Genomic DNA, 21,849 nt, shown 5'->3' with positions numbered 1-21,849 from the left:
AACCAAAACATCTCAGTCATTGAGGAAACCACTTATTCTAGAGTAACATAACCCTACAGACTTGGGAAGCTCAGCTGCCTTCGTGGAGAATCCAGCAAAATCATGTACCTTCGACGCATTTCCCGCTTTGAGGGACCTCACGAGCTCCCCTTGTGTGGCGATGCTGTTGAACAGCTCCAGCGGAGAGGCACAGGGCTCGCTGTTGGGCATGTTTGCCATCTCTCAGGAATTAGTTCACGGCCGGCCTGAGGTCAGAGGCTTCGCTCAGCAGACAGTCAAGACTGGTGGCGGGGCGGGGCGGGGGGCACGGGGAAGGAGAGAGAAGAAAAATGAGAGAATAACAAAACATTGCAGTTGTTTTTCCTTTCCCGTATTGAGTCCTTTTTTCCAAAAAGGTTGTGAGGTGAATTACAATAAAGGACATGGATAATATAATAAAAAGAGAAGCAGAAATTTGGGGCCATGAAGAAGAGGAAAACCATCAAATGCCAATGCTGAAGACTAAAGGAGTGGCTAGGATTTACTGACTTAAGGTCTGCAAAAGAGGGGCCTCCTAGTCAAGATCAAGTTTGCACCTGGTGATGCCCCCTGTGCCCCACCCAGTGCCCAGAGCACTGGAGGACTCTTGTTTGCTCAGGGTCTAAATACCAATATGTGTTTTTTTTTTTTTTGAGATGGAGTCTTGCTCTGTTGCCCAGGCTGGAGTGGGCAACTCGGCTCACTGCAAGCTCTGCCTCCTGGGTTCATGCCATTCTCCCGCCTCAGCCTCCCAAGTAGCTGGGACTACAGGCGCCCGCCACCACGCCTGGCAAATTTTTTGTATTTTTAGTAGAGATGGGGTTTCACCATGTTAGCCAGGATGGTCTGGATCTCCTGACCTCGTGATCCGCCTGTCTCAGTCTCCCAAAGCGCTGGGATTACAGGAGTGAGCCACCACGCCCGGCCAATACCAATGTGTTTTAATAAACCTAAGTTCACTAGTGCCAAAAACTTCTGGCAAATTACTATTTGATTTTTTTTTTTTTTTTTTTTTTGAGATGGAGTCTTGCTCTGCCACCTAGGCTAGAGTGCAGTGGCGCGATCTCGGCTCACGGCAACCTCTACCTCTGGGGTTCAAGCGATTCTTCTGCCTCAGCCTCCCAAGGCTGCCTGTCACCATGCCCAGCGAATTTTTGTATTTTTAGTAGAGGGAGGGTTTCGCCATGCTGGCCAGGCTGGTCTTGAATTCCTGACCTCAGGTGATCCTCCCGCTTCAGCCTCCGGAAATGTTGGGATTACAGGTGTGAGCCAAGGCACCTATCCTCTATTTGCTGTTTATCTTAATTACCTTGGGAATGAATTCTTGGGCTTTTGGACCCATAAGTAATATATCGCTGAGCAAATGTCTTCCACTGCTGGCCAGCTGCTCTCAAAGTGAGCTCTGGGGTGGAGGACAGGGCCTTACCTGTCCTAGGTTCCACATGGGGTAAGGACTGTCTCCAGTCTCCACATGCTGCCTTATTTAACTATAAACCTTTGGAGAAGGTGTGTCTGTACCTCCTATTAGTTATGATTCACTATTACCCTTGCAGAAGGTGAGGACAGGGCAGACAGAGACTGTGCTGCTATCAAACCCTTCTTGGCTCAATCATTTCCTCTAAGTGTCAAGTTTTCTCACCTATAAAATGGCACCGCCAGGAACTTCTTCCTCTACCCCAGGCTCTTATGAGAACAAAATGAGGAAAAAAGGCATAGTAGCACTTTGTAAACTATAAAGCAAGATGTAACTACGTTACGAGTACTGTTATTAAATTTCTTGTGTTTCTTGGGGTTTCAAAGACTGGCTGAACTCCAGCTTCATTTTAGCTCGCTGTAAAACCTTGGAGGAGAAGGAAAATGACAAGGCTAGTGCCTGAGCTGCTAACTTTGAACACCTCTGTACATGTTATTGTTCTAAGCACCTTGTATGTATCAATTCACTTAAACCTTGCGGCAGTCCTGTGAAATAGATTTCTTATCTCCATTTTAAAGATGAGGCACAGAGGGGTTAAAAAAAAACTTGCCCACGGCTGGGCATGGTGGCTTATACCTGCAATCCTGGCACTTTGGGCAATATAGTGAGACTCTACAAAAAAATGAGAAAAAAAAAAATATTAGCTGGGCATGGTGGTGGGCCTGTAATCCCAGCTACTTGGGAGGCTGTAGTGGGAGGATCATTTGAGCCCGGGACTTTGAGCCTTCAGTGAGCTAGGTTTGTGCCACTTTTCTCCAGCCTGGGTGACAGAGTAAGACCCTGTCTCTAAAAAATAAAAATAAAATAAAATAAAAGCTTGCCCACGTTAACATCACAAGGAAATGGCAGAGGTGTGCTATAAACTCTAGTAGTTTGACTCTAGAGCCTACACTTTCAACCATTATCCTACAAATGACTTATCTCTATGAATCAAACATATACATTTGTGGTGTCATTTATTTTACTCTATCCTATCCATTTGTTAAATATTTGCTGTAAAAGTATGTAAATTGGCCAGGCGTGGTGGCTCACGCCTATAATCCCAGCACTTTGGGAGGTCGAGGGTGGATCACCTGAGGTCAGGAGTTTGAGACCAGCCTGGCCAACGTGGTGAAACCCCATCTCCAATAAAAATACAAAAAATTTAGCTGGGCATGGTGGCGCACATCTGTAGTTCCAGATATTTGGGAGTCTGAGGTGGGAGAATTGCTTGAAACTGGAGGTGGAGGTTTCAGTGAGCTGAGATCATGCCACTGCACTCCAGCCTGGGTGACAGAGAGGTTCTGTCTCGATAAAAAAAAAAAAAGTATGTAAATTGGCCAGGTGTGGTGGCTCATGCCTGTAATCCCAGCACTTTGGGAGGCCAAGGAGGGTGGATCACTTGAGGTCAGGAGTTCGAGACCAGCCTGGCCAACATGGTAAAACCCTGTCTTTACTAAAAATATAAAAATTAGCTGGGCATGGTGGCATGTACCAGCTACTTGGGGGGCTGAGGTATGAGAATCACTTGAACCTGGGAGGCAGAGGTTGCAGTGAGCCGAGACCATGCCACTGCACTCCAACCTGGGCAACAGAGAGAGAAAGACTCTGTCTCAAAACCAAAATAATCCCAAAAAGTATGTAAATCATGGGTGCCCTGAGAGGTGGCTCACACCTGCGATCCAAGTGCTTTGGGAGGCTGAGGCGATTGCTTGAGCTCAGGAGTTCAACAGTAGCTTGGGTAATGTTAGGCCTCTGAGTCCAAGCTAAGCCATTATATCCCCTGTGACCTGCACGTACACATCCAGATGGCTAGTTCCTGCCTTAACCGATGACACTGCACCACAAAAGAAGTGAAAATGGCCTGTTCCTGCCTTAACTGATGACATTACCTAGTGAAATTCTTTCTCCTTGCTCATCTTGGCTCAAAAGCTCCCTGGCTGAGCATGTTGTGACCCCCGCCCCTTCCCGCCAGAGAATTACCCCCTTCGACTGTAATTTTCCTTTACCCACCCCACCTCCCTTCGCTAACTCTTTTTTCGGACTCAGCCTGCCTGCATCCAGGTGAAATAAACAGCCTTGTTGCTCACACAGCCTGTTTGGTGGTCTCTTCACACGGACACGAGTGACATGAATGAAAGGTAACATGGATAGTGAGAACTTGTCTCTCCAAAAATTTTTTATAAAAAAACAAAAATTGAAAAAAAAGTATGTAAATCAAAATTTATTTAAGTCAGTGAAAGTATAACACTGAACACCAGGATAGGACAGCAGCCAGTTTCTTTCTCCTCCTTGATGAGAACCACCTCAATTCCCAGAAGGGGAGGTTTGGTGAGATAACTGGCTCAGACAAGAAAGCATCCAGTTTAGGGAGGAATGCAGAAGTACCCTCTGCCTAGGGCTAGAGAGGAGAACTCCCAGACTCTCCCGTTCCCTCCCCAGCAACAAGCTGAGCAAATCAGTCGTCATCCATTTCTCTCTAAGGTCTTTGCCCATATGAAATAACAATCAAACTCATGAAAATTACTTCTAGCCACAAATCATCAAACATCATGTCCAGATACTCATTCTGAATTCTCCCAACTCTCAAAGCTGGGTGTTACTCTATACACCCTGCAATAGCAGACAAGAGGCTGACGGCTCCATTGCTAGGGAGTAGCGAAGCAGAATCTGATTGCCAAGCCCCCTTGCTCATGTGCTTTCTCAGAATCCCTGCGGCTCCCTGCTGCCTGCCTGCCTGCCTGCCTGAAATGTCTCACACCCTTCTCTGCCTGAACTCTGCTGATTCTTTCCAATTGGAACTCAGCTCTTCACAGCCTCTCCTGACACCTGTGCTTCTGGGACCAAGTTGGTTGCTCCATCCTCTGTGATCCCCAAACACTCCTTTAGTAACTTTATGAAAGCACTTACACTGCAGTTTAGTTATTCATGTCTTCCCCAGCAGACAGAAAAGGTAAGGACTGGGTTTATTCTTCCGTGTAATTCTAGTACCTGGCACACAGCTTATCAAAAAATATTTACCTAGTGAATGAATCTCCTTAGTCATCTAGTTCAACTTTTTCCTCTAAGGTTTATCTGTAGAATGTCTTTACTTGTTCCAGGTGAAGTCTGATTCCCCCAGCTGGACTTTAGATGGCCTCTTGTTTAATGTACTGGTACTGAGTTGAGCCTTCCCAGATCTCTGGAGAGCCAGGCTGGTCTCCTGGGGTCTTCTCCAGGTCTCCCATCCCTAGTCTGGTTTCTTCACCCCCTGCTAACATCTGCCCACCATCCTGGTCACTATTTTTGGAATTCCTTTTGGTTTACCCTGTCCTTCCAAAAAAAGCAATGCCCTGCGTGGAAGGCAACAAAGCAGCAGCAGTAAGGTTTTGAAGTTAATTAAGTATAAAAATTATTCTTAAAAATTCCTGGAGAAAGTGCCAGGTAGAATGCCTGGGTGATCCCAGGAGAGCCAATCTCCCATTGCAATAGAATAGATAACTGTTTCTTTGCTAGAGGATGAGCTAGATAAACTGGACTTGCATTTAGGGTCCCTGTTGCAGGGAAAAACATGTGTCTATAAATATCAGAACTCCATTTAAGAAGCACATGGGACCAAGGCGGGCGGATCACGAGGTCAGGAGATCGAGACCATCCTGGCTAACACAGTGAAACCCCGTCTCTACTAAAAATACAAAAAATTAGCCGGGCCTGACGGCGGGCGCCTGTAGTCCCAGCTACTTGGGAGGCTGAGGCAGGAGAATGGCGTGAACCCGGTAGGCGGAGCTTGCAGTGAGCCAAGATCGCGCCACTGCACTCCAGCCTGGGCAACTGAGCGAGACTCCGTCTCAAAAAAAAAAAAAAAAAAAAGAAGCACATGGGAATGAAATTAGACTGAGGAAATAGCAAACGATTATGATCACAAGGCATATATTTTGTGTGAATCATCCACACTATTGAAATCATGTGTGTGTGTGTGTGTGTATGATGCAACTTTCTGTGTGGTCAGAGACAAGGAGAATGGAACTACCATCTTCCTCATTTCATGCATTTATCAGTTTGTTCCATTTATTGTGTAAATGTTCTTCTTCCCCCTACCTATCAACATCCTCTTTTATTTCTTTGTTGACTTTCAGAATTGAGTTGAACTTCAGAGGTTTTCAACTTGGAGTTCATGAACATCTGAAATTACATTAATGCTTGCAAGTACATTGGTATGTGCATGGTTTTGAGCAGAGTCTCCTGGCTTCGTTACCTTTCCAAAGGAGGCTGAGATGCCAAAAGGTTAAGGACGATTGTCTTCAGTGTTTACCAAATAAATTGCAAATAGAATATTAAGTCTTTGTTAAGAGAATTAGATTTACCTGTTTAACAAATACTACACTCTGAAACAAAGAAATGCAGTTATAACCAGTGAAGTACTCTATTATCTTCCCTAAACAAAAGTACTGGGCGTGTAAAGAGCAAAACTGCCTACTCCAAAGCAGATCACAGCAGACCTTCAAGGAGAAAGCTAAAAAGGCTCTTGAAAATTAACCCCCAACCCGCTTTTCAAGAACTTGAGTCTTGTGCTCATTGTGAAATTTTCCACTGTTGTGGAGGAGCATAATAGGCACTTAAAGAAACTGGGTATTGTATTGGGATGAGGAGTGGAAAGAATTACAGAATTGTTTAATAGAACAACATGATAAAGACTTGGGTTGCATCAAAATCATCTCACAGAGAAGATCACAACACACTGATTCTGCAATCTGGGGAAGGGTGGCATCAAGACAGCCAATTCTGGAGCAGCTGAGAAGAAAATGTAGCCCAGGAGTGTTTCTGAATCCCTGGAATATCACCAGGAGGTGGAATACCATCCTTTACATCTTGGCCCCAGAGTGTAAGTGACTATGCCTTTGGACTGGCAAGTTCCCAGAGGACAAGAAAATAATTTCTTTAGAGCAAGGATTTCTTGACACCTTCTGGGACCCATTATGTTCCACTTTTTTTTTTTTTAAAAACACTAAAAGAAAGATTGCTTTCCCCTCCAAATAACAAATGAACATTATCTTAAAAGGCAAAGACGTTAATTTATATGAAGCCAGGCACTAGACACTTTGGGGTGTCACAATAAGAATGACAATACGTTCTGATGTTCAGCACAGAAGGAGGCTGCATCAGTGAAAACTATGATAGACAGCATGAGAGTGCTGAGAGGTAAGCCACCAATCCAAGCACGCGACTGCTCAGCCAGGATCTCTATTCCCTATGGGAGCAGTGAATTACCTGAACTTTCAGTCAATGGAAGAAGTAAAATGCATAACACCCTAATCCTAAAGACACAAGTCCTGACCCCCTAAACCAAGGTTTTCAGCACTTTGGTAAAAACACTAACAAGCTCTAAGCCTGGCAAAGACGGCAATACATACCCACGTTGTGGAAGACTCTGCAGAGGTGGCCACTGGTCACGCTGGGCAGTTGAGCAGTTGAGAATGCCCAGCCCAGCCAGAAATGGTCTTTAATACTCTTCCCCTCTTTCTTTCAGTTTCCCTTCTGAAAAAAGAGTTTTTTCTCTTTCTCTTTCTTTTGTTTACCAGTCCCCACCCTGCATTCAGCTACGCTTTTCTTATAAATCGCCCTGATTCTCAGAAACACTTGAGCTCCTGACCAACCTTCTTGATGAGACTGTCCAATCAGAGGTGGGCTGCCTGGGGCCAGGCTGAGATCAATGAAACCCTCCTGAGAATCGAGCCATTAGCTGGGCATTGCATCAGCCATCCCTCACCCCCCGCTGGCCTCCAAATAACCTCCCCACCCTCTTCCCGTTCCCCACCCTCAGTGTCAGTGTGACTGATTTTGTGTAGTCGTGGGCGTTGGAAAGAGAAACCGTAAATTCCCCGCATCTGTTCACCGAGGCGGGGCAGTGTAGTGGAAAGATCGGGAGTCCTGAGGTCACAGACGCCTGGGTTTCAATCCCAGCTTGGACTTATTCGAAACCTTGGGCAAGGGTCACATTACTTTTCTGCTTCCCTTCGGTTTCCTCATCTGTGAAATAGGCATGGAGAAGCCTGCTAACATTACCACTGAGCGGACTAAGTGCAACACTAGGCAAAGTCTCTGGCACATAGCAAGCGCTAAATAAAAATGGGGGCCTCTCTTCTCGGGAAAAGGGAAGAGGTGGAGATGATGAAGGGTTGGTGCCGGTGGGAAAGGGGGACGGGGTGGGTCGGCGGCGCTCACAGGAAAGGAGCAAGGGGTCGGTGGCAGGCTCCGCGCCCTTCATGGTGCCAGAACGCGGCGAGCAGCAAGCCTGGCTCTCAGGATACTGCCGGGAGGGCCAGGCCGCTGGACGCCGCGCGGGCGTCCCTCCATTACTCCCTCCCTTGTTCCCTCACTCCGCCCCGGCCTCACTCCCCTCGCTTACCCGGCCCAGCCGGACCCGTCAGCACTCCCGGCTCAGCCACGGGTTGTCTTCTGGGCGTCCGTGGAAACGCCATCCGGACGGAACAACTTCCGGCCCGACGGCGTCATCATTGGTTGTTCACGCGGGGCGGGGCAGAGGCCTCCACTGATTGGCTGGCGGCCCCGGGGCCGCGTCGGAACGTGACTGGACTGTGGTGTGCTAGCCGGTCTGCCTCCGGGAGAACCGAGCGCTTCCGGTGCGTGTGGTGAGTGGCGGGCCCCGGGCTGGAGGGGGCCGGGACTGGGTAGCGTCCATAGGCGCCCCGCGCCTCTTAACGCGGTCTCTCATAGCCGCTCGCCTTCCTTTCACTTCCTGTTCCTTCAGAAAGCGCTGTGCCTTGGACCAACCTTACTTCTTACTATTGACAACTCGGCTAACTCCTATTCATCTTTCAAAACCCATCTCTGGTCGTATCTTGTTTGTTGCCTTCATCAGTCTGGGGCCTCCGGGGGATCTGTGTTTTGTGTTTAATTTCCACCTACACAAGACCCAGCACAGGGCTTGACAAAGAGTAGGTAATCAGGAAATGTTTGTTGAATGGCAATATCCTATTTCTTTTACTTCCTCAGCATCTCCCCCTCCCACCTGTTTGCATTCCAGAAATATTTTTGGACGCTGGGCATTGAATAGTGAACAAAACACAGAAAGTCCTGTCCTCATGGGGCTGACATGCTGATAGTGACTGTCAGAGTCACTCGCTTCTTCCTTAGACTCTTCTCCAGTGTCCCTGCCTTCGCTTCTATCTGTCTCAGTTCCTCTTAGTTTAATCCCTCACCTCCTTCCAGAGGGAGCACGGGCACTCTGGTGATGGGACTCTGTGGGATCCTTTTGACAGCAAGGAGTCGGGTGCGTGGTGGGTGGTGCCTGGGCAGAGGAGTTGAGAGTGGCCTGGGGACCAGGTTTAGCATTTGGAGAACAGAAATGCCAAATTATTGGCAGTGCACGATTCCATTAATTTATAAATAGTCTTTTTTTTTGGAGACGGAGTCTCGCTCTGTCGCCCAGGCTGGGGTGCAGTGGCCGGATCTCAGCTCACTGCAAGCTCTGCTTCCCAGGTTCACGCCATTCTCCTGCCTCAGCCTCCTGAGCAGCTGGGACTACAGGCGCCCGCCACCTCGCCTGGCTATTTTTTTGTATTTTTTAGTAGAGACGGGGTTTCACCGTGTTAGCCAGGATGGTCTCGATCTCCTGACCTCGTGATCCACCTGTCTGGGCCTCCGAAAGTGCTGGGATTACAGGCTTGAGCCACCGTGCCTGGCCCAGTCTTTTATATTAGTTCCATCTGAGATAAGCTGGCTGGCTGGCTTTAGAAGTGTTTTGTTTTGTTTTTCTTTTTAGAGACGAAGTCTTGCTCTGTAGCCCAGGCTGGAGTGCAGTGGCGTGATCTCCACTCACCACAACCTCTGCCTCCCGGGCTCAAGCGATTCCGCGGCCTCAGCCTCCAGAGTAGCTGGGATTAGAGGCACGTGCCACTGCACCCGGCTAATTTATTTTTATTTTTTAAAAATTTTTAGTAGAGGCGGGGTTTCACCATGTTGGCCAGGCAGGTCTTGAACTCCTGACCTCAGGTAATCCACCCGCCTTGGCCTCCCAAAGTGCTAAGATTACAGGCGTGAGCCACCGTGCCCAGCCATTTTATTTGAACTCTGGCTTTGTGTGTGGAAGTTGTTACCTGCCTGGAATGGGCTGTGAACAGGGGCGGCATTACTAGAGGAGACTGACTACAGACATTTATGGAATGATGACCTGACTTGTAGACCAGTGGAACCCTCAGGCGAATGGTGCCATTTGGGGGAAAGGTGTGGAAGGGGTTGGGTGGTTGATTCCAGGGAACATTGAGACCCATTGTCTAGCAGAAGAGATGGGTAATAGGCTGTCTGGAATGACTTAGCAAAGGACTTGGAGGGAATCTATTTAATATGATCTGACTCCACCTGTTGGGAGATGGAGGCAGACCTTGGCCTGTTTGATTAAGTTTGGGTGCACTGGATTTTCCTGGAAGTTAGTCTATTGCCTGAGCGTTCTGTGCTGTTCCACCACGCCCTCTGCTGTCCTGGGTGTGCCCAGCACCCTTCTTTTTCTCTGGATTGTACTTGGTGCTAACAGCATAGAAGTAAAACATTGATCCAGACCAAAGCACTTCTTTCTGGGAACTAATTGATAACAATGTGTTGTGCATGATGGTTCAGAATTTCAGAAAGAATTTTTTTTTTGAGACTAAGTTTCACTCTTTTTTTTTTTTTTTTTTTTTTTGAGACGGAGTCTCGCTCTGTCGCCCAGGCTGGAGTGCAGTGGCCGGATCTCAGCTCACTGCAAGCTCCGCCTCCCAGGTTCACGCCATTCTCCTGCCTCAGCCTCCCGAGTGGCTGGGACTACAGGCGCACGCCACCTCGCCCGGCTAGTTTTTTGTATTTTTTAGTAGAGACGGGGTTTCACCGTGTTAGCCAGGATGGTCTCGATCTGCTGACCTCGTGATCCGCCCGTCTCGGCCTCCCAAAGTGCTGGGATTACAGGCTTGAGCCACCGCGCCGGGCCAAGTTTCACTCTTGTCGCCTAGGCTGGGGTGCAACAGTGCGATCTCGGCTCACTGCAACCTCTGCCTCCTGAATTTAAGTGATTCTCCTGCCTCTGCTTCCTGAGTAGCTGGGATTACAGGCGTGTGCCACCATGCCCGGCTAATTTTTGTATTTTAGTAGAGACAGGGTTTCACCATGTTGGCCAGGCTGATCTCGAACTTGACCTCAGGTGATCCGCCCACGTCGGCCTCCCAAAGTGCTGGGATTACAGGTGTGAACCACTATGCCCTGCCTAGAAAGATTTTTTTTTTTTTTAAACAAGCAGAAATTCACTGCAGCGTGAATCTGTGTTGGGGGTGAAACGGGTGAATTTGGATCATGCCCTCAGAACTGCTCCCTGCACACTTGGGTGGACCAACACCTTAGGCCTCCAGCTGGCTGCTACAGAGATGGGATATCTGGGGGAAGAATGTTCCAGGCAGAGAGAAAAGAGGGAAGGGCTAGAGCACAGGGAAAGGATGCAGAGGAGCGTGGCAGGCCTTTCTCACTGTGGATCCTGGACATCTTTTGATTTCAGTATTTTCAGACCTAACCTCGTTCATGATGATGAGCATATGTTCTCACTGGTTGCTAATAAGCAGTGCAGCAGGCTTTCTTTATACATTTATCTTCATGGATTTATACATCTAGCAAACATATGCTAGTATTTGTGTAGGATAGAGTTCTACAGTGGGGTTGGTGAGGTGAAAATGATGTGTTTAAACTTGTAACACATATGACCAAAATGGACCTTCCGAAAGCATTTTTAAAGTCCTGTCCCTTTCTCTGTAGGCATTGTCTCTTCAGGTCTTCTTTTTTTTTTTAGAGACAGAGTCTTACTCTGTCACTCAGGCTAGAGTGCAGTGGCATGATCTCAGCTCACTGCAACCTCCACCTCCCGGGTTCAAATGATTCTCCTGTCTAGCCTCTCGAGTAGTTGAGACTACAGGTGCCTGCCACCATATCCGGCTGATTTTTGTACTTTTAGTAGAGACGGGGTTTCACCATATTGGTCAGGCTAGTCTTGAACTGCTGACCTCAGGTGATCCACCGGTCTCAGCCTCCCAAAGTGCTGGGATTACAGGCATGAGCCACCACGCCCAGCCTAGGTCTTCTTTTATGTCCTTCAATAAAAGTTTTAGTTTTCTTTCCTTTTTTTTTCTTTTTTTAATTTTACTTTTTTAAGACGGAGTCTCTGTCACCCAGGCTGGAGTGCAGTGGCACAGTCTCGGTTCACTGTAACTTCTGCCTCCTGGGTTCCAGTGATTCTACTGCCTCAGCCTCTCGAGTAGCTGGGACTACAGGTGCGTGCCACCACGCCTGGCTCATTTTTGTATTTTTAGTAGAGATGGAGTTTCACTATGTTGGCCAGGCTGGTCTCGAACTCCTGACCTTGTGATCCGCCTGCCTCGGCCTCCCAAAGTGCTGGGATTACAGGCATGAGCCACTGCACCCAGCACTTTTTTTTTTGAGATGGAGTCTCCTTCCGTCGCCCAGACTGGAGTGCAGTGGTGCAAATCTCAGGTCATTGCAATCTCCACCTCCTGGGTTCAAGAGATTCTCCTGCCTCAGCCTCCCAAGTAGCTGGGATTACAGTTGTGTGCCACCAGGCCTGGCCAATTTTTGTATTTTTACTAAAGATGGGGTTTCACTATGTTGGCCAGGTTGGTCTCAAACTCCTCACCTCAAATGGTCTGCCCACCTCAGCCTCCCAAAATGCCGGGATTACAGGTGTGAGCCACTGCACCCAGTCTTAGTTTTCTCCACATAGGTCTTGATCATTTTTTATAGATTTACCCCCAGCTATTCCATAGTTTTCATTTCAAAAATTTTGTCTTCTAACTAATTAGGCCTGGTGTGTGGAAAAGCTTTTTTTGGTGTGTGTTTATTCTTTTTTTTTTTTTTTTGAGTCAGAGTCTCCCTCTTGTTGCCCAGGCTGGAGTGCAGTGGCACAATCTCTGCTTACTGCAACCTCTGCCTCCTGGGTTCAAGTGATTCTCTTGCCTCAGCCTTCCGAGTAGCTGGGATTACAGGCACCCACCACCCTGCCTTGCTAATTTTTGCGTTTTTAGTAGTGACAGGGTTTCACCATGTTGGCCAGGCTGGTCTCGAACTCCTGATCTCAGGTAATCCACCCACCTCAGCCTCCTGAAGTGCTGGGATTACAGGCATGAGCCACCGTGCCTGGCCTGTGTTTATTCTTATGAGTGTTGAGTTGTTGGATTTCCTAGGTGACGTGTTATCTTATAACTACATACATATTCTTCCATGCACATTTTCTCATGCTTGACTTTGTTTGATCTTAGGTGATTTGGCTTTGAAGGACAGCAAGAACTCTGTCTTTAATGGCTTCGCTGGTAGCGTATGATGATTCGGACTCGGAGGCTGAGACAGAGCCTGCAGGAAGTTTTAATGCCACTGGCCAGATGAAAGACACTTCTAGTGTGGCCAGACCACCTGAGAAGGATTTTGCATCCGGTACACTGGATGTGCCCAAAGCAGGGGTACAGCCCTCAAAGCATGGCTCTTGTGAAGACCCAGGGGGCCATCGCCTTCCACTGGCTCAGCTTGGGAGAAGCGATCGGGGTTCTTGCCCCAGCCAGAGGCTACAGTGGCCCGGGAAGGAGCCTCAAGTCACCTTCCCCATCAAAGAGCCTTCTCGTTCTTCTCTGTGGACGAGCCATGTTCCAGCCAGCCACATACCCCTGGCAGCTGCACGCTTTAAGCAAGTAAAACTCTCCAGGAACTTTCCCAAGACATCTTTCTATGCTCAAAGTGAATCTGAAACTGTAGGTAAAAATGACAGCTCTTTTCAGAAGAAAAAGTGTGAGGACTGTGTGGTACCCTATACCCCCAAAAGACTAAGACAGCTGCAGGCATTAAGCACGGAAACAGGCAACAGTAAAGAGATGGAGCCACAGGGGCCCCCTGCAGGGCGTGCCCCAGCCCCTCTCTATGTGGGCCCCAGAGTGTCTGAGTTTATTCAACCATATTTGAACAGCCATTATAAAGAAACCACGGTTCCCAGGAAAGTGCTTTTCCACCTAAGAGGCCACAGGGGCCCTGTCAACACCATTCAGTGGTGTCCAGTCCTTTCTAAGAGCCACATGCTTCTCTCCACTTCTATGGATAAAACTTTCAAGGTAAGACTTGAGTGAAAACTTCTGCTTTCAGATGCTCTTAGGAGTACACTGCTGGAATGACAGTGAAGTGGAGGGAGGTTATAGGCTGAACTTTTTTTGGTGTAGATTTCTGTAATTCTCTTTGTCACATTCGAGAAAGGGTCATCTGTGGTCAGCCCTGGGTTGTAGGTTCCTCCTGCCCCAATCCTTCCCTGATGCTGCCTTGCTCAGGTCACCAGAGGATACTGTTTCTTATCCCTCTCAGAGGCCGTGAGGGAGGAGGTCAGAGTGATTAGTGGGAGAAGAAAAACAGGCCCAGGACCAAGCCCTGGGGACTGGGGATGTCCTCAGTGACGCTGTGGAGCATTGAGCCATGCCAGCTCTGTATCTGGTGCTGTGCTGGTTTCAGGAGCTGTTGGGAGAGGTAGGTAGACCCAGCCCCTGGTGTCAGGGCTTGCACAGTGAGGCAGGAGCCATGGAAAAGTAGACAGACACAACCCTGGGCTGTGAGGACGGGCCCCCAGTAGGACACACAGGTGCTCTGGGAGCCCAACAGGAGGGGACCAGCCCAGCTCGGGAGGGCTGGGCAAAGGCCTCCTGAGGAAGGGGAAGGTTCACTTGGTGATGGGGCGGAAGGGTGTGTTTGACTGCAGGAGCCCTGTGTATGTGTTGGCTCCAAGCATGAGGGCCTGGGAGCTGGCTTCAAGCATGAGGGACTTGAGGCTGGGGAAGCAAGGTCAGGGAGGGCTGCACGTGCCCTTCTGGGGGCTTCTGGTTTTACGTGGAAGCTCCTTGTTGCATTGTCTTATTGATTTTACAGGCTGCTGGAGTAATAGTAATGCAGTCCCCACAGTATGCAAGTACAGTGTGATAGGTTGTTGTGCCCACCAGGGACCTGTCTCCAGCCCTTCAAGCTGTGTACTGCGCCCCTCCTCTCTCTCCTCGCAGCTAGCAAAGCACCTGGTATGTAGCGGATGCCAACTAAATGCAAGCTGAACAGAAAGCTCTTGGAAAGGAAATAACTTCAAGGGACTTGGCTTCACATCCAGCTTTGCTGCAGAGTAGCTAGCTGGTCGACCACTGGCTAGCTGCCTTCCTGTGGAGTCTGGTGTCTCATTTGTAAAAGAGCAAAATCATACCTGGATCATGTGCTCATGTGAGAAAAATGCTGAAAAAGTGCCTTGCACAGAGCCAGGTACCTCATAGGCGCTCAGTAAATGGTGGTTCCCTTGCCTTTGTTACCTCAGAATTCTGGAACCAACTTTCCTAGATCTTTTCACTTGCAAGTTACATTTGGAGCTTTTCGCCCTCGGAAGCATTTTCTTAAGTGAAGAAAGGAAGCTCCAAGTATAGAGATGTCTTTGAAATGAGCTGAATTGATGGGTGTCATTTTTAAGTGGTGAACTGAAGTCCTGAAGTGGCTTGTCTGTGCTCTTTTCTAGCAAGACTCAGAGTCCTGTGGGAGAGAAAGTCATATTCTCTCTTCAGCCTGGAGTTCCAGGATTTTTCACCCAGGTCTTTGGTGCTTTTCCTGCCACTCTGGGGGCTGTGAAGTGTGCACAGAGGCTTCTGGCATCTCTGGTGTGGATCACAGCATTGCTGGGATTGATCTTGTGGCCCTGGGGCTTCTCCGCTCTCCTTCCCAAGTCTGCGCTGCAAGGGCTGGAGGGTGGGAAGCCTGTCCGGAGGGTTGTTGGTGGGCCTGCGCAGTGTCTGGCTGGCTCTGTAGTTCGAGTGGTGGCCCTTGTCCTTCCTGCGCTCACCCTCCTGTTGAGGCCTTCTTTCCTCCATGCTTTTCTTGTGCCCCACCCTCTCGAGGGTCTCCTCCCTTTGCTTTCCCGCCTGTTAGGTTCCTGCTCAACAGCCGAGGCTCAGCCTGGAAAGTCATCTTCTCTGAAAAGCTCCCTGTTGGGTCCACTGAATACGTGTTTAGTGGGCTCTAGCTTTGTGCAGCGTCCTGTTTTAGGCGCTAGAGAAATAGCATTGATCGAGACATGCAAATGCCCCTACTTGAGAAGCCGGCAGGTTGGCAGGGCGTCTTGATGTCCAGCCTCTCACCTCTGGGTGTCCCTCATGACTGTCTGCTGTTTGAATGTTCTGCTCCCCACTGCTGCCCATGGGCCTTGGGAGCAGGGCCCGGGGCCTCCCGCCCTTGTCTCTTGTTGCAGGGGTGACTGCAGCCTCGCCTCCTGGAGCAGCGCCACAGTGCAGCGGATGGGCTGGAATCAGGGTGAACAGTGGCATCCAAGGCACCCAGTCTAGGGGCTGACACGCAGCAGGGGCTTTGTGGAAGATAGCCCTGGCTGTGGGGTGAGCCACTTGAGGGGCACAGGCAATCCTCTCTGAGGGACCCAGAGGGAGAGAGAGGGCAACCTGGCCAAAGGCAGCACAGGCTAGAGGAGGAGAGGGTTGCTATGGGCAGAGATGGGTGGCGTGTCCTCCACTCAGGGCACTGCCTCCTGGAGAGATGTGGGGACAGCAAGTGTGTCCTGGTGGATGACCACCTGCCTGCTCAGCTCCGGAGTTCTCCTGATGGTGAGGGGTAGACCTGGGGCCCTGTGGGACTGGCCTCCGCCTGGTGGTGTGAAGCACTCCCTGGGCCCTGCTGGCAGAGTGGCAGCTTGGGTTACTTTTGCCTGGGAAATTTAGATTTCCTAAACAGAAGCATCCCCACGTTAGTTTTTGAGCAGAGAGCACCTGAGTGGAGGCATTGATTTCTGGCCTTGTGGAGTAGACTAATATGCCAGGCACGGTGCCACTGGGGATGTGGGGGAGAGAGATGTTTCTGCCCCCATGGAGGGGAAACTGTGAGCAGCCAGCTAACTGTGACACCTCATGACCAGAAGAGGGCGCAGCGGGCCCATCTTGGAATGGCAGTGAGGGTGGCTCAGACTGAGGGACTGTGGTAGGAATGCCCTGCTCCTGGGCAATTCATAGACCTGGGTCCAGGTCTGTGGGGCTACCGTGGGTGGGGCCAGGCGCCGCTGCTGTGCCCGCCTGTCCTGAGGAGACTGTGTGTGCTGCAGGTGATGACACTGGCATAGGCCCCTTGGGCTGCCAGGCAGCTTCTTGGGAGCCCCACCCACTGCACTGTGCACCCTGGGTGCCTTCCCAGGGCAGAGCACATCTGCTGATGTGAGGTTGGACCAGGGTCAGCATGGCTGCTAGGGTCGGCGTCTCCTGACCCTCTTTTTACTGTGGTGTTGTGAACATTAGGGCTTTTATAAGCCATAGATACAAATGGTGAGCCAGGGTCCTCTCTCTGTTTTAAGATATTTGACAATTTTCAGTGATGGGGTTATTTGGCAAATTGGTTTTGGGCAAATTGACTTTGAACAACTTTTCAGTGTGAAGAGTGAATGGCAGGGGCTGGAGGAGCCAGGATGGGAAGATGAATTGGGAACCGGCGGGGAGCCAGGCAGGAGCTGTGACCAGAAGTCCTGGCTGAGGCCTCAGGCTTGCTGGGCCACCAGGTTTGTGCTTGGCCTGGCTGGGCAGCACATGGTGTTCTTTTCCCTCCTTGGTGTCAGAGGTGGGGCAGCATGGCAGATCTTGGGGACCTGGTGATCTGGGGAAGGCAGTGTGTGGGTGTGGGGCATGAATCTGGAGTGGGGATGGGGCCTCAGGTGCAGGCAGGAGTCCTGGGTGGCTGCAGCTCAGTCCCTGGAGGAGAGGAAATGGTGGGCACGGCGGGGAATGAGCTCAAAGAGGTGGGTGCAGCAGTGTACCTTTCCCAGGGTGCTTTCCCCCTGCCTTTTGGTTAAAATCTGCCGGTGTCTTCTGGGCCCCTGCTGGATCAGGAAGGAGGGAAAAGCTTAGGGCTGGGTGACAAGACTTACTGGGGTCCTTCCTTTGCGGCCAGCCCCTTGGTCTCTGGCAAGTTACCTCACTTCTGAGCCTTCATTTGAGTATCTGTAAAGTGGAGAGAATTAAGCATTCCTTGCTGGGTTTTTGTGAAGAGTAAATGATATTAGTTGTGAATCACGCAGTGCCTGGCACATAGCAGCACTTAGTGTGTGCTCGAGTTCCTGCTTTTCCCCAAGAATTTTCTTTCCTCGACTGTGCTGATGTCTTATTTTACAGATGTAGCCATGGAAGCATATCAGCTTCACCTAGGTAGACTTTAAGCTTCCTGAGCCAGAACCCATTTTTATATTCTCCAGCATCTGGCACAAAATTGTGTACATGTTAAGTGATCGATAAAGATTAAAACAAATTTTTTGGATTTTATCGCAAGCCTTTGGGAAGGGATTGTCTTTTGAGTGGATCAATCCTATTCGCCACTAGGGGGCACAGTAAGACTGAATATAAGCAGCTCATCCAAGCTTCTAGAATGTGGAAGAATCCTTGATTCAAGGTAACATTTACTGAAAAATGATTTCTTTCTGATCAGGAGAAAAACAACACAGCCCAACTTATTAATCTAAAGAACATGGAGTGCCAGTTCCTTCATCTCCTTAAAATGTAGCTTTGGAATTCATAAATTTCAATTGGGCATATTACAGTGGAAAGATACTTATTTTAATATGTTCTAAATGTTCTGTGAGCTGTAAAATATGCTTTTATTAGTTTTGAAAAATTTACAGCTGGATAAATTAAGTAAAATAAAACAATGACTCATAATTCTGCACCACTGCTCTTTCTTTCCTGACGATCCCTTCTTGCCCCTGTCTGTGAACGTGCATGTTTTTTTCATAGCTGTGATCCCAGCACGGATACCCTTTTATATACTCTTTTCATCTCCCAGTGAACTCGTTCGGCTTAACGTGTTTGAACACCCACTGCACGTAAAGGTAGAAATTCAGACTTTGATGCCTGTTTTTGAAGGAAAACGTGTATATGGCCTGCTTTAACCAAACACAACCAGCCTTTATTGAATGCTCCCGTGTACAGAACCCTCTGCGAGGCACTGAGAGGGAGTCCCAAAGGAACAAGATGTGTTTTCTGCTTCCAGGGACCTTCTGTACCTGTATGAAAACCTGCAGTTCTAAAACGCAGGTTTTTAAAGAAAATACATGAGTTAGATGTTGTTTATTTGCTTTACAGAATAATTTGCTCTAGAAATTCTTTCAGTAACAAGCTTCCTTAAAATACTTTTTTAAAAAAACCTTTTAATTTCTGATCATGAATGTAATAGATGCTTATTGTGAAAAACTCTGATGATGCGGAAATATGAAGTATGAAGGAGAAACAGAAATCATTGATAACTCCCAACCCCAAGTCAGTGCCTCAGTAACATGAGGGGCCTCCCTGGTCTGCGGCCCCACATTCCTATCTGTTTACATAATTGGGCTTATTGCATAGTATGTGCAGTTTTGAATTCTTCCTCTGCTGCCCAATCTTTTGTAATGTGTAAGGGGAATTTTTCTACCTTATTAAAAACTTTTCCCCAAATATATTTTTATAACTGTCTCAAATTTCATACTTTGCTTCATCATTTCCATATTGCTTCCTATAATTTCCTGCTTTTGTTTAAAAAATAATCAGTATTACAGTGAATATGGCAGTACATAAATGTTGTCTTTTTTTGCTGCCTTAATGCAGTTAAGATGGGCTTTGATTTACACCCAGGCATTAGCTAAAGCCCTTGTGTGTGGTGAGTGGGACCTGAGTAGACAGGCAAACCTTCAGTGCCACTGTTGTACTCCTTGGCTCCCATGCCAAATCTTCTGCTTGGTAGCTGTGTGACTTTGGGAAGATCGCTTAGGCTTTCTGATCCCCTAGTTCCTCACTGGTAAAATGGGGATAATTGGCAAATAGCCACGAATTAAGGTTGTTGCTGTAGAGCTGTAATGAGAAGATCCAGCCTAGTGCCTGACAAGGGAGAGGCTGAGGAAGCATGTTTCTGACTCCCCTGTACCTGTATTGATTAGTTATAAAACAAAGTGTAGGCCGGGCGCGGTGGCTCAAGCCTGTAATCCCAGCACTTTGGGAGGCCGAGACGGGCGGATCACGAGGTCAGGAGATCCAGACCATCCTGGCTAACACGGTGAAACCCCGTCTCTACTAAAAATACAAAAAAAAACTAGCCGGGCGAGGTGGCGGGCGCCTGTAGTCCCAGCTACTCGGGAGCCTGAGGCAGGAGAATGGCATGAACCCGGGAGGCGGAGCTTGCAGTGAGCTGAGATCTGGCCATTGCACTCCAGCCCGGGCGACAGAGCAAGACTCCGTCTCAAAAAAAAAAAAAAAAAACAAAGTGTGGAAAAGACAAATCACCCAGAATCCTCCAACTTACTGTAACTCTTGTTTTTTGTGAATCTTTTCACTGTCTCTATGCATACATTTTTAAAGCATTTCAATCTCAGTGTTCTTGAGATAAATAGTTTTAGAATCTAAAGAGTTTGGGGATTGTCTGTGCCAAGCCATTCATGCACTCCCTTTTCATGTACTGAACACTTGGCAGGTCCATGTTGGAGACCTGAGTCCCTGTCCCCAAACTGGTCACATTTAAAGCATCTCTCTCTCATCTGAGAGAATGGAGAGTGCTAGCCATTGCTGAGCCATTGCTGAGTGCTTACCATGTACTAGGCATGTTCTAAATGCTCAGTCTCCTCTGCATGACAGGTCTGAGAGGCCACTTCTGTCCTCATTCCCATTTTACAGATGAGGAAATTGAGGCACAAAGAGGTCAAGGGACTTATCCGTGGTCACACGGACAAGTAAATGACAGGGGCAAGCAGGGAAGCTTCAGACTCAGAGCCTGAGCAGAAAGAGCTACCGCCCCCACGCTGCCCTCCTGCCTCTGAGAATAAGGGATGGAAAAGCGTATCCCCTTCACCCAAGTGGTGTCCCAGCTCCATCCCAGCTTCCACATTTTATGGCTCTGTTAAGGGACGTATGGAGAAGAGATGATTTCTGGGGTGGTTTGGATTTGCATTTTTATGTATTACAGGATCCTGTTGATTTATCATTGTTAGTGAATCTGATTATATTAGGGTGTCTTAGATGTGCTTTGTAGAAAGTGATATATTTCACATTCAAAGACAAGGAATTTATGGCTCCAAGTGCCAGAGTGAGGGTTTATTTCAGTTTTGAAAGAATTATTCTTGATGGATTTTGCAAAATGAGACTGAGAAATGATTTGATGTGTGGAGTGAGGAGTCGTGGAGTATTATGCAGATGATCGGCAATTTATTCTAAGCACGAGGCAAATCTATTGGAAATGAGAGACGCAGCTGGGAAGGAGGTTTGGGTGGTGGTAGTGGTCCTTTGATATTTGGGGAGTGAATGATTAACAGTGCATCCAGGGTAATTAGATAAAGGTGAGGAGAGAATGGGTGATGTGTGTGTGCACATGTGCGTGCATGCATAGCGTTCATCCGGTTCATTTGATAGAGGCCCAGAGAGGGGAAGACACTTGCCCGAGGACACGCAGTAGGTGTTTGGATGCTTCCTGGACTGGACACTATATCTGCTTTTCTTCTTTCCCACCTTCCAGAGGAAGTTCAGAATCACCTGAATTACCCCAGGATTGGGAGTGAGGGGCTTTAGACTGGTTGGCAGCAGGGCTGTGGAGTCTCTGGGAAGAGCCATGAGATTCAGAGCTGGAATCTTCTCTTCGTGGGAAGTGAAGTGTTTTTGACACTCCTCCTCCCCCATGTGAAAGCCGCGACGTTTCTGAGGCCAACAAATGAGACATTTCCCAGTTCCAATTGCCTTACAATCTTGTGTCTTACAGAAAAAACCTTGGGTTGGAGAGGAATAAGAAAACTAAAGTGTAGCAGAACCCAAGCTGTGTTTTCTGCTTTTTAATAAGTTCATTCCGTTTAACTTAAACAGTTTGGTGTACCAAGAGCAGGGCCTTGTGCTCACCAGATGTTGACAGGAAGAAAACAGCCGTGTGAAGGTACAGGTTCTGTCCTCGGCAAGCAAGCCTCATTCACTCTCATCCCATGTCATTAAGGGAAGGGTAGAGCAATTTGGAAAAATGCTTTTAATGTAATTGAAAAATGCAGATTGCAAAATTGGCGCACTTAGGGGTCGAGACAGTCTAGTAAATTATTTCTTGTTGCTTTTAAAACTTGGAGACAGTAGACTCTTAAAGGTGCCTGTCTAATGCCCAGTGATGGCCTGTGTCCAAATGAGTTGTTTTAGATTTAATTTGTTTTATCATAAAAGTGGTAAAATTTTGGAGAAAAATGCAAGAAGATGGCAGAAATTAAAAGATAAACCATAGACCCTTCATTCAAGCCTAATGACTGTGAACATTTTGCAAGGAGCGTTTTCTTCTAGTCTTTTTGCCCTACATATATCAACTAGTTTTAATCATACCGTAGG

The 21,849-nt window shown here is 48.2% G+C and overlaps 2 protein-coding genes across 9 annotated transcripts in view; one reads left to right on the top strand and one right to left on the bottom strand.

Moving 5' to 3' along the window:
- WARS (tryptophanyl-tRNA synthetase) overlaps nt 1–8,402 on the bottom strand; it is a 53,720-nt gene extending 45,318 nt beyond the window's left edge. The window contains exons 1-4 of one of the 6 annotated variants that reach the window (XM_011951466.1): nt 7,857–7,905; nt 6,862–7,140; nt 5,706–5,814; nt 109–281 (exon numbers count right to left, since the gene is read on the bottom strand). In XM_011951466.1, coding sequence (XP_011806856.1) covers nt 109–219 — 111 coding nt within the window. In that variant the 5' untranslated portion in view covers nt 220–281; nt 5,706–5,814; nt 6,862–7,140; nt 7,857–7,905. Of the gene's footprint in view, nt 1–108; nt 282–5,705; nt 5,836–6,861; nt 7,237–7,856 lie in introns of those variants that run through there. The other 5 variants (XM_011951467.1, XM_011951468.1, XM_011951465.1 and 2 more) reach the window with 5 other exon arrangements.
- Nucleotides 8,014–21,849, top strand: part of WDR25 (WD repeat domain 25) — a 153,555-nt gene continuing 139,719 nt past the window's right edge. Inside the window, exons 1-2 of one of the 3 annotated variants that reach the window (XM_011951471.1) lie at nt 8,014–8,091; nt 12,757–13,593. In XM_011951471.1, the coding sequence (XP_011806861.1) occupies nt 12,796–13,593 (798 nt within the window). In that variant the 5' untranslated portion in view covers nt 8,014–8,091; nt 12,757–12,795. Of the gene's footprint in view, nt 8,303–12,756; nt 13,594–13,824; nt 13,997–21,849 lie in introns of those variants that run through there. The other 2 variants (XM_011951472.1, XM_011951473.1) reach the window with 2 other exon arrangements.

Source organism: Colobus angolensis, unplaced genomic scaffold (assembly GCF_000951035.1).
Source record: "Colobus angolensis palliatus isolate OR3802 unplaced genomic scaffold, Cang.pa_1.0 Scaffold32, whole genome shotgun sequence".
Taxonomy (NCBI): domain Eukaryota; kingdom Metazoa; phylum Chordata; class Mammalia; order Primates; family Cercopithecidae; genus Colobus; species Colobus angolensis.
The sequence above is the reverse complement of the archived record's forward strand: the minus strand, read 5'-3'. Positions and strand labels throughout refer to the sequence as shown.